This window comes from Chrysemys picta, chromosome 1 (assembly GCF_011386835.1).
Source record: "Chrysemys picta bellii isolate R12L10 chromosome 1, ASM1138683v2, whole genome shotgun sequence".
NCBI classification, from domain to species: Eukaryota; Metazoa; Chordata; order Testudines; family Emydidae; genus Chrysemys; species Chrysemys picta.
In genome coordinates, this window is record NC_088791.1 from 204,135,040 (window position 1) to 204,147,517 (window position 12,478).

General features: G+C 44.7%; 2 protein-coding genes across 3 annotated transcripts in view; both read right to left on the reverse strand.

Annotated features, from left to right (window-relative positions):
* Positions 1-12,478, reverse strand: part of LOC135978000 (uncharacterized) — a 1,156,726-nt gene that overhangs the window by 581,559 nt on the left and 562,689 nt on the right. The gene's annotated exons all lie outside the window — the stretch shown is intronic.
* Positions 1-12,478, reverse strand: part of TSPAN7 (tetraspanin 7) — a 170,913-nt gene that overhangs the window by 19,060 nt on the left and 139,375 nt on the right. For both annotated transcript variants that reach the window (XM_042859177.2, XM_042859178.2), the window contains 2 exons: positions 8,772-8,867; positions 6,176-6,331 (listed from right to left, as the gene is read on the reverse strand). In XM_042859177.2, the coding sequence (XP_042715111.1) occupies positions 6,176-6,331; positions 8,772-8,867 (252 nt within the window). The remainder of the gene's footprint in view (positions 1-6,175; positions 6,332-8,771; positions 8,868-12,478) is intronic.

Genomic DNA, 12,478 nt, shown 5'->3' on the forward strand with positions numbered 1-12,478 from the left:
TGTTCTTGGACATGGTTTTGAGATCTGTCTCTCTCTCAATACATATATTTTCTTAAATTATTTTTTCAAAAATGTGTTTGGAATTAGCTTTTCCAGTTTCAGGTGTTTAAAGGAATCTAAGTCATTGACTGAAAACCACAAGCACAAACAGTCTGATTTTTTTCCCCCGATACAAACCCCACCAAACCCTCCCCCACAAAACAACCCAGCTTTTCTCCCCAAACTCAGCAAGAACTTATTCTCAGACTGAGGCCAAGTGCATATGTTATATCTGTGTCAGTTCCATAGGAAGCTGAGAAAAGAGTGGAATTTTACTTGTCTCGCCTTTCTCAGTCTTGACTCCAGCACTGCCAGTGTGACACAGGCGCTGACTCTGTGGGTGCTCTGCGGCTCAAGCACCCATGGGAAAAAAAATAGGGGGTGCGCAGCACCCACCGGCCACAGTGGCTCTGGCCTGGGGTCTGGCTGCTGATCAGCTGTTGGGCAGCGGGCGCCTGGGGCTGACCGAGGATCAGAGCAGCCTGCGGGAGGTGCTCGGGAAGGGCCTCAAGAGCGGAGAGGAGCGAGCGATGGGTGGGTGGGCCTCAGGGGAGGGAGCAGAACGAGGCAGAGCAAGGGCGGGACCTCGTGGGAAGAGGCTGAGCAGGGGTGGGTTCGGGGCAGAGCAGGGGTGGAGCACCCACCGGGGGAAAGAAAAAAGTCAGCACCCGTGCAGCATTATGAGTCTATTCATCATACACATGCAAGTGCATACATAGGCTCCAATCCTGCAAACTCTTAAGCAGGTTTTTAGAGGATATCAGGGCCTTATACTGCACACTAGTGGTCAGAAGAAGAAAATGCCCTTTGTTAAATGTAGGCCATTCATGACCTAGATTACATGATTTCCTGAACCTCTTTTGTAATATAAAATAAATTTTTTTTAATCCTCAGAGTAATGAAATGGTAGATAAAGTTACAAGTAACTCAACTCCAGGGCAGCGATAAATCAGTTATGAGATGTTTCAACATACATATTAACCCCTAATTACATCTTGCAACATTATACTAACTATACATTATTTCAAGCTTACTCGTTTAACATATCAAGCAACTATGGTTGTATGTCCTGCATATTATGAAATGAGGCTAGAGTGGTCAACCAATTCTTTCATTCTGCCAAATGTGCCTTCATATTTTTCCAGCCTTTCCCAAAGGTTCTCAAATCTATTGTTTTCAATCGCTTGCACAAGATGTAACAGCTCACAGTTATGGTAATTTGAGAGAGACTTAAAGTCTTACTTGTTAAAAAGATCATGCTAGTAAGATAACTTTACTCACTCACCTCATGTGTGGAATGTTTTTCCAGGACGCCATAATTTACTGTTTCTGGCAATTTATTGTATGATTATGATTTAAGTGCTCAGTTCTTGTTGTGCACCCTCAGAACTGGTGCACCCTCAAGAGTGGTGCAGACATTACCAAACAAACTTGAAAAATTCTGTATATTGTAACCATGCAGCTATTGGAGGGGAAGGGGAACCCTATTTAGCAACTATCACTTCATTTGCATCCCTATTCCTGTTCCTTTATCAACATTTTAGAGAAAAATAATGCTTAGGATTTGTTTGTAATGCACTTTGGTTAGCGAATCCTAATGACAGCTCAGCGTTAGATATTAGCCTCATTTAATAGATGAGGAGATTTAGGGCTAGATTCACTTGGCATCACCACACCTAACTTTTAGGTGCCTAGAAAAAAATCACTGGGATTCCAAAGCCCGAGTTAGGCATGCAGGTTCCCTATAAAATGAATGGGGAGAGATGCATGCCTCAGAATGGTATCACAAAAGCCAGCATGCTAGATGGGGAGCAGCCTAAATTAGCCAATGGGAGAGATGTGTCCCAAACCCCACCCTTCTTAGGGAGTTTAATGCTTAAATCCAGACTGCAGGGAGGTGCCTCCCTCTGTTTCGGATTCTCAGCTGGAAATCCTTTCTTGGCATCTGATGCCCATGGCTTTTTTGTTTTTGTTTTGTTTTTTAACAAGAAGCCGGGAGGGTGGAGACTCCCTCATAACTTTTAACCTAGTGGTTAGGGTAGTCACCTGAGATGTGGGAGACGCCTGGTTCAAATCCCCCTTTCACGTCAGGAAGAGCAGGGATCTGCCGCCTCTCAGGTGAGTGTCCTGGCTACTGGGCTACAGAATATTCTTAAGTGGGGCTCCCTCAGCTGTTCCACTGTGAATAAATCATGAAGAAGTCATTTGGGTCACAGAGAGAGAGCGAGAGAGAGCACAAGAAAGCACAAGCATGAGAATGATTCTGTAGCCTGGCAGAGCACTCACCTGGGCGGTGGGAAACCTAGGGTCCTGTCCCCCTGCTCCGATTAATTTTTTAATGATTTATTCATAATGGAACAGGAGACTGGGGAGATTGAGGGAGATCAACATCTAAGGAGCCTATATCCCAATGGTGAGGGCACTCACCTGACAAATGGCAGATCCCTGTTCAAATGCCGTCTTCCCCTCTGAGGTGGAGGTAGCACTTGAACTGGGGGTCTCCCCCACCTCAGGTAGATACTCTAACTTCTGGGCTAACAGTTGTGAGGGAGGTTGTCCTCTCCCTTCCCCTGGCTGTTATGTGCACGTCAGTATACAGGGCCCAATCTGGCAAGTGAGCTCTGAGCACACTTAAGGGATTGGGCCCCACAGGTGAATTAGGCGGAGGAAGACGTATCCTCCTTTCATGAATCACTCTGCGACTTAAGTGTCCAGATGTGGAGTGTTGGAGTAAAGTAAGTGTTTGGATGGAGTAAAATAACTGGAAAAATTCAGGCACTGAGAGAGTTTAGGCACCTGCACACAGTTTTGAAACAGCTGGATCGGGGCTTTGTGAATTCCAACCAAGTCTGATTCTGGAATCTAGGGACTTAAAGCAACAGTTACATGCCTAGGTCCTTTTGTGACTCTAGCCCTAAATGACTTCCCAAAGTCACTTAGCTAATCAGTAGCAGAGTTGGGAAACACAGTCCAGGAGTTTCTGACTTCCAGTCGTGTGATCAGACCACTAGAATAAGTCTCCATTGGTAACTCATTAGTACTCTTTGTGAACTTTTAGCACCTTATTTTATTATTATTATTTTAATTGAAGCCTGTTCCTATTACTGGTTTTTGGAGACTAGGAAAAGACTGCATTTCAAATGTATTTAATCCATAAATGAGAGCTAGAGAGAGAAAGACAGACCTCTGCAACAAAGGGACCTGTATGTCCCCAATCCTGCAAAAAATACACACAGGCAAGTATCATAAATAAGGTTAAGATTTTATCATTGTTATTTTTAGTAAAGGTCATGGACAGGTCATGGGTAATAACCAAAAATTCATGGAAGCCTGCGACCTGTCTGTGACTTTACTAAAAATAATGGGGGGGGGGGATCTGATAGGAGGGATAAGAACCCAAGCCCCACCGTGGCTTGGAGCTCCAGGCCCCCCGCCAGCTGACTTCTCCAGCCCCATTGCCCCAGGGCTGAAGCTGCAATGGAAAATGTCACAGAGGTCTCTGAAAGTCTAGGATTTCTGACTTCCATGACAAAAATCTTATCCTTAATCACAAACCTCCTTCTTGGCTGAGAACAGAATGAGAGTCTGTTCAGAGACCATCAAGGCTGTTCCTTCCCTGTAAGCTACAGTACCAGACCAGCCACAACTCCTTTTGCTTTGCTTTTTGTTCCTGTTCCCTTCCCACCTCTCAGAAATAGCCCACCTTGTTCAAGTTTCTTTGAGCAACTCAAAGATCTGGGACAGCTCCCCAGCGGAGAGTTCTTTAAGTCTTTGATTTAAATGGCAACTGAAACAGAGTTCTCAGATGTGGGCAAGACCTTCAAACTATCCGTGGACAATCCGTGGACAAAATAATCAAGTCAGCTACTTCAGAAACAGAGACTCTATGGATAACGGCTGGTAGAAAATAATCAAATTAAAGATAAAACAAAGATTGGCCCACTGTGAAGTGAGAGTGAATGCTTGTCAGTCTGCAGTACAAATCAGAACATTAGAACAAGATAACTGCACCACAGTTTAAATGTGGGAGGGATCAGCCATGGATCATCTGGAAGGCATTGATTTTAAACTACTGTGCATTTCCCTTCCAGTTATCATTTGAAATAATATTTCAGTTTTGTCCACAGCAAAAAGGCAAATTAACTCAAGGTCAGATTGTGATGAGGGGGAGGGTGCCAAGAGCCTCTATCTATCCAACCAGCCAAGTATTTGTAGGAGTATACGTGTAAAAGCTATAACCTTCCTGCACCTTCTCCCGCAGCGACAGTATGGCTCAGACGCATCAGGTCTATTCCTCAATAGAACTCCATGGGTACCTGTAAGTGGACGTGTGGCCAAGGCCACAGTTCTGTCCATTTTCTAGTAGCCACACAACAAGGAGAGTGCACTCTGAAGCCTGGGAGATGGAGGAAGAGCTGGGCGGTGGCAGAGCTCCTGGCTCCCAAGAGTGCTCCCCAGGAGGAATTCTGGCCAACTCAGGACAGGTTTACACTACAAACGCTGCACTGGCACAGCTGCACCACTGTAGCATTCTCCAGTCAGCTTAGTTACCCCACCTCTGCAAGAGGCGGCAGCTATGTCGGCAGGAGAAGCTCTCCCACTGACATAGCACTGTCTACACGGGGTGGGGGTAGATTGGTATAACTACATCACTCAGGGGTGTGGAGTTTTCATACCCCTGAGTGACGTAGTTATACCCAAGTAAGCATGTAGTGTAGTCCTGGCCTCAGTCAGAATTCCTCCTGGTTCAGCTCAGCCCCGCTGCACCTTCCCCTCCTCCCTCTCTACAAAAGGCAGAATCTGGCACTAATTAACGAGTGTAAATTAATGTCTTTGCAAATCCTTTAAACTCACCCAACAGAGTAACATTACATTGATGACAATTATTTCAAGTTTCACAATAGACCGACAACATCCCTGTTCCAAATCCATTAGCACTGATTGGCTCACAGTAGGCTACTGTGACTGAAGGATAGGTTAGTGGAAGCTAATCCAGTATTATTGTCTTCTTGGTATGGACTGGAAAAACACTCTATCTGACTGCTTTCCAAAGGTAGAGTCGTAAATGTGACCTCAGTCCCCATCTCCAAGTCCCTGACGGACACACAGCTGAGTTACAGTACAAGCTGAAAAGGATTAAAATAGAACACAACCAACCGTTTCTGCATTTTTCTGTTATATACCAATAATTTCTTGTGTTAACAGTTACACTGGAAATAGACGAGAAATGACAAGAGAAATAAATCACTAAATGCGCTGGGGCGAATTAATCGCTGCTGTAACCGCCGAAGCCATGGTGTTATATCAAGGTTTAATTTGGCATCAGGATTATTCCCTTTATGAACAATTTGTTACCTCTCTTGAAAATCTTATGCAAAAAGTCAACAGGAAAGAAGTTCTGTGCCAGCAATGAATGTCTCCTTGCACAACACAGTATTAGGAGTGTCTTTTCTATATGTTGCATTGTTTCCCCTTTTCCCCTCTTTTCTTCACATTTTCTGCATTTGTATTCTGTTATTAATTTATTTGTTTTGCTATCTCACTCACTCTCTCTCTATACTACTCTCCCAATTGTCTTTTTGAAGGTGGGGAGGGGTCAATGTTAGCTCTGTTCTGCCTGCAGCAGTATGAATCCATTGAGATTAGACGGGGCACAGCAAACATATCTCACTACCCCACAACGCTTCACGTCAATCATCCCTATTTTCTCTGTTTGGGTTGTTAGCATCCAACGCCTGAAATTTCTGACAGAAGACACGTTGGTGGGGAGGGAATCAGTGAGAATGAGAACTGCTGATTGACATAAGTACCGAGGTCAGCTGCCTCACCTCTGTGTATTTAAACAGTCTTGCCAGCTTTGCCTCTGTGCAAGATGCTGTACCTGACCAAATGTGATGGGAATAAGTGAGTTCATATCTCACTGGTCGGGTTTCTGTGTCTGCTTATTTCACAAATGTCAATTTAAGTGTTTGGTGGCAAGCAGTGGGCAATCTTATCCACTTCTCCATCCCCAGTTTCCACACTCTTCATATCACTAGGCAGGAACCGCACTTCAATGACACCATATGTAGTAATGTGCGAACTAATTCATCGGATAGTTGCATCTCAGTTGCCTTTGGCACACAGTGGCCTGTACCTTCTGGTTTATTTTAGTGGCAGCAACAGTCATATTGCGCAGATCCTGGGGATTGCAGTCACTGGCGTTCATGCAGCAGCTTGGGGGAATACCGTGTTCAAAGAAGTAAGGGCTAGTGCTCCAGTTGGTATAGTTCTGAATGCCACAGCATCTCAGCTACAAAGAAAGAGTAGATAAAAAAAGAAGCCAGTGTTAAAACAAGCATAGGAATAGTTTCAGATCTTACCTTTCAGAGTGAGGTCAGACCAAGGCTACTCACTAAGACTTATTTTCCAAATAAGCCTGGGGCTGATACTGCTCACACAGAAGTCAGTAGCTTAATTCCCACTTACTTCAGTGGGAGCCAACTGGGGCTCTTTGCTTATACTGAAGAATGGAGTAACTGAACTACCGCCCAAAATAGGTAAGTTACCATCAGCAAGCACTACTATACTGGAGGATGGGAAGAAGGCCAACAGTGCACCTATCTTTTCAAAAAGGTGCTAAACATGATCCTGGGAAATCTAAATTGAAAAGCCTTCCCTTGGTAACAGGAAAAACAGCTGAGAAAAATGAGAGAGTTATTAAGCACATAGGGGGACCACAAATAGAGACAAAGCAGTACAGGTTTAAGAGGATGAATTAAGCCTCTCTAACTCATAAGACTTCTTTAAAAGAGTTAACAAAATAGCAAATAAAAGCAGAACTGGTGGGTTTACACTTTCAAAATGCTTTTGGAAGGGTGGGAGGTGTGTCCTATTCTAGACTAAAAAACTGGCAAAGCCTATCAAAGATGGGGAATAAATGGCAAATTCTCAGTGTGACAAGAGATTATAAGTGGGGTGTCTCGTCTAGCCCCAAATATCGAAAGTGAGGGGGAAAAGCACCATCCTTTTGGTAATCTTGTTCCACTGCCAAATTCTTCTTATAATTAAAGCACCACTTCCATTTTTAAAACCTGCTGCATCTTTTCTCCACTACTGTTTATTCAGTCTTTATTATGGAAAGACAATAACCTGTTTGAAAACATCTCGTGGAGCAACTATAGGCAGCCACATGTGTCCCTCACCCATCTTTTCTCCCAATGGAACATGCCCAGTTCTCTTAACCTTTCTTGATAGGTTTCATCTTCCAGACCTTTCATTGTCTTTGCAAAGAGAACTGCTATAGGTTATCAACTAAACAGGAAGCTAGATGACCAAATCCTGACTAATCATGTTCATATTTGTAAAGCTTTATAATGCTAGTGGCAGAGCCTCTTTAGAATAAGAACTGCTCACACTCTATGATCCTAACTAAACACCAAACAACTAAAGACTAGCACAGGGATCGGCAACCTTTCAGAAGTGATGTGCCGAGTCTTCATTTATTCACTCTAATTTAAGGTTTTGCGTGCCAGTAATACATTTTAATGTTTTTAGAAGGTCTCTTTCTATAAGTCTGTAATATACAACTAAACTATTGTTGTATGTAAAGTAAATAAGGTTTTTAAAATGCTTAAGAAGCTTCATTTAAAATTAATTTAAAATGTGGAGTCCCCCGGACCGGTGGCCAGGACCCGGCAGTGTGAGTGCCACTGAAAATCAGCTCATGCGTGCCATAGGTTGCCTACCTCTGGACTAGCACAAGGGCTTGTCTGCATTATAAAACTTGCATTGGTTTAACTAAATAAATGTAAAATGAAGTTTCCACATTAAATTAGATCATCTTAAGTGTGATTTAGACCAGTTTAAATGAGTCCATATTAAGGGTTTGCCCCAGGATAACTATATTGATTTAAAATTATGTCACAAGGCTATACGTTTTCTTATACTGACCAAGCCCAAGATTAGGGGTGAACTCAACTGGTTTTAAAAAGTAGCAGTTGTCAGAAGATGCCTGCTAGATGCTATGGCAATATAGTTTGTGAAATACTTTCTTCTGGTGATGGTTCTTTCGTCCAGGATATTGACAGTACAGTGTCCCAAACAAGCACAGAGCACCCTTGGATAGACTGGCTATTCTGTAGCTAGTAAATACCAAAGATGCGATCCAGGCACCATTGAGGTCACCGGCAAAACTCCCACCCACTTGGAGCCAGCATTTCACCCCAGGTATTCAGAATCCTGTCTCTCCATTCTAGGTATTGAATCCTGGAACCAACACCTTGGGGCTTGTCTATACTTACGCACTGGTTCGGCGGCTGGCAATCGAACTTCTGGGTTTGATTTATTGCGTGTTGTCTGGATGTGATAAATCGAACCCAGAAGTGCTCGCCGTCAACTGCGGTACTCCTGCTCGCCGCGAGGAGTACGCGGAGTCGACGGGGGAGCCTGCCTGCCACGTCTGGACCGCGGTAAGTTCGAACTAAGGTACGTCGACTTCAGCTACGTTATTCACGTAGCTGAAGTTGCGTATCTTAGTTTGAATTGGGGGGTTCGTGTAGACCAGGCCTTGAAGGTCTAATCAGTAGCAGCTGTGGGTGTGGAAGGACTGCAGGCTGAAACCCCATGTAATCAGTTTAGCCCCTAAAATATAACTTACTAACACAGCTATTTGAGCCATTGGCAATTCATGTTTTGTGATCAAAGAATAGATTCTGTTTACATCTTTTTACCAATAGCTATTTTAAACTTACACTCTGTTGTACGTCATCCACTGCGAGGCTTCGCTCATCGTTGCCGTTGTAATTCTGGATAGCTTCAGTGTATGTCCTAAGGAAAGTGTCCTTGATCTAAGAGGAAAAAGCCAGAGAATGAGATATTTTATAAGTGACCAGCATATGGAATGGGCATTTTAACGCACAAGCTTTCAGTCTGAGTCTTTCCAAGAAATTTACCAATTTCCAACCTTTGCAGGATAGCCAAATCAGAGTGAGTATGTGTTCCTTTTGCCACACTTTCTGGAGTGTATATTCAGAATCTAAAAAGCTCTCCTTTAACATTCACAAGTCCTTTTGATGGCATTTTAAGATTGCCACTTGCAACCATAGACTCTTTAAATAGATCACCAAATTGCTATATTTTTGAAAACAGCTAGGATGGATTGGGAACTGCCCTGTGACAATTTATGAATACTATATGTTAGTCTGTTTGAATGTTGGGATGTTTACTGTATGAATATATTAGTTTAGGTCAGTTAGACAGCTGACTTGAAAAACAAGCAGGAAGGAAAAGCCCAGCTCAAGTCAGCCACCTCTCATGAAACACTTGAGTTGTTAAGGGACAATGTCAAAGCTATTAGCTCTGATGATTTCTTCTGTTTTGAGCCAACCTGCAAACAGGGGCACCATTTCGGAGGGGCAGAGGGGAGCTTCATACAGCAGCTCTGCTCCAGGTGCATGTCCTAGCCCCAGGCAGAGCTGTTAACTGCCCTGCAGTCTGGGTGTGCTAGTTCAGCAGAGGGGAGGTGCTAGTCTCAGCTGATGCCCAGGGGCAGGGAGTCAGTATTTTGTTTACAAATAGAGGCAGGGGGATTTTAAGATAAGAAAGAGCTGGTAATTAAATTAAGGATCTGAAAGTCCTTAGATGAGCCTGTAAAACAGGGATTCCTCTGGGGGAAGGGGGCGGGGGAAAAGGAGGGTGTTGAAGAGAGAACACAGGGGACTCAGACAGCGTTCCTTCTCATTTTTTACGACCATGTGCGGAATGAATTTTGTTATGTGCACCAATATGGATGTGATGTGTGACATATCACCTTCATATTGGTGCACATAACAAAATTCATGTGGTGGGGGTGGGGCCGAGGGCTTTGGACTGTGGGAGGGGGCTCAGGGCTGGAGCAGAGGGTTGAGGGGTGCCGGCTCTGGGGTGGGGCCGGGGATGAGGAGTTCGGGGTTTGGGAGGGGACTCTGGGCTGGGGCAGAGGGTTGGAGTATGGGGGGATGAGGGCTCTGGCTGGGGGTGTGGACTCTGGGATGGGGCTGTGGATGAGGGTTTCGGGGTGCAGGAGAGGGCAGAGGATGGGAGTGCAGGCTCTGGGGTGGGGCTGGGGATGAGAGATTTGGGGTGCAGGCTGCCCCGGGGCTGTGGTGAGGAGAGAGGACTCCCCTCAGCCCTCTCTCACTGCAGCAGCTTGGGCTGGGGGAGAGGCACCTCTCCCCGGCTGTGGCAGCTCCAGCGGGGCTGAGCCGGGTCGAGAGAGGGGCTCATCTCTCCGGCAGCTCCAGCGGGCCTCAGCCAGTCCAGTCCAAGGGAGGGGCGCCTCTCCCCCGGCTGTCGCACGTCCGGGGCAGGTCTGTTCTGGGGCCGGTGGGGAGGGGCGCCTCTCCCCACCGTGGCAGGCCTGTGCTGGCAGAGAGGCATCGGGGCTTAATAGTCAGCTGTGCAACTTAGAGGGAACTTAGGACTCAGAAGAAATACAGCCAAGCCCTCTGAGCCAAAGTTACATCAGAAAAAAGGGAGATCTGAAGGGGAGAGGTGAAAAGAAGGGAAGGGATAGCAGTGGTACAGAGAAGTTCCCCCTCTACTCGTGGTACTTATGTGACCCCATCGCCATAGTATCTGAGTGCCTCACAATGTCTAACCCATTTCTCCTCACAGCCCCTCTGTAGGTAGAGCAGTGCTGTTATCCCCATTGTATAGATGGGGCACTGAGACACAGACTAAAGGCCAGATTTTTAAAGGTATTTAGGCACCTAGTGGGATTTTCAAAAGCACCCAGAAGTTTAGGTTCTTTGTAAACCCCACTAGCTGCCTCGCTGCATCTCTGGGTGCCTAAAACCTTTGAAACTCTGTCCTAAGGCAGGGGCCTGAAGTCATACAGGAAGTCCATGGGAGGAGTAGAACCCAGGTCTCTGAGGGTTGACAACCTATTCACTGGACCAGCCGCTCTCTTTGCTGCATGCTGATAGCTGGGAGCAAAACCAAGGTGGCCAGTTCTCTGAGACTCCAGCAAACAATCCCAGGCGATGGGAAGGATGTCATGTTGACAGCATAAAAAGCAGCACAGAGGTCAGGAAGGATGAAGAGAGAGAATCAGAGTCAGATGAGAGGAGATCACTTAACCCCGAAGGAGTGGCACGTTCTGCCACATGCTGGGCTGTAGAGCAACGGCTGCTGTGCAGTTTTATATTTTAACTGAAAACCATTTTGTTTTGTAATTTTTTGTTCTGAGTTTGAGAAAAGGAAGGAATGAGAAAGTGTCATATAAATATCAGATGTGATTATACATCAAACTCTTAGGGTTTCAGCTGTATTCAGGTCAATTCCAGAACAAAGAACAGTAATTGCATCCATAAAGTCGATGATTATTGTCATGATATTGTATTATTGAGTCTCTAGCCTTTGTTTGCCAGAAGCTGGGAATGGGTGACAGGAGATGGGTCACTCAATTATTACTTGTTCTGTTCATTCCCTCTGGGGCACCTGGCACTGGCCACTGTTGGAAGACAGGATACTGGGCTAGATGGACGATTGGTCTGACCCAGTATGACCGTTCTTATGTTCTTATTCACTGACACCATCTGTGTGCTCAGCACTGTTCAGAATATGCCAGAAAATATAGTCCCTGAGCCAATGCTTACAAAATGTGTAGCCCTGGATAAGATAGCTCAGATATTTATGTATGAAATGTATAATTATTGAGCACGTGTTATTATATATGAGTGGAGGTGCTGATAGCAATAGAAGTTTTACCTGATTAAGGACTGGAAGACTTGACCTCCAACTTTTTTTCAAGAGAAAAAGCTGCCCAGAGCTCCTGTGCCTGTTTACTTTCCTTTCCTGCCTCCAGTGTCCTGATATACCTCAGGAGACTCCATTTTTTTCTCAGCTTTAAAATGTAAAATTTTCCTGGTGTTTGGTTTTAAACATTCTTCTGTGAGAACTGCAACTCAAATCACTATAGTGTTGTTCTTAAGAGCCTTCTGGAAAGTAACTAGTCTTTGAACAGAAGTGAAAGCAGTGTTGCTGACTCATGATTTTGTCATGAGTCTCATGATAATTATTGTTTTCCTTAAAGCCCCAGCTCCTCGAGTCAAGTGATGATTTCAGCCTTCATTCTCACAGAAAAAGTATGTTTCTAGCCCTCGTGGCTATAGAGAAAGCTTCAAAATGTGACTCCAGTGCACCCTAAAGGCTCAAAAAGTGGAAGGCAAATTAAAAAAAACACACCAAATCTATTATTTTTACATAATCTTGCGATTATCATGATTTTTGCCAATCTCATATTTGGTGAGCCTGACTCATTATATTTAAACATTTGGGGTTAGCAATAATGTGAAAGTGACTTAAAAGTGTCAGTTTCACTCCTGTTTAAAGTCAGTTTCTAGTCTATTATTTGTAGTATGGTAACACCCCAAGAGCCCCATGTAGGTGTTGTATAAACTCATGGGACTTGCCCTAG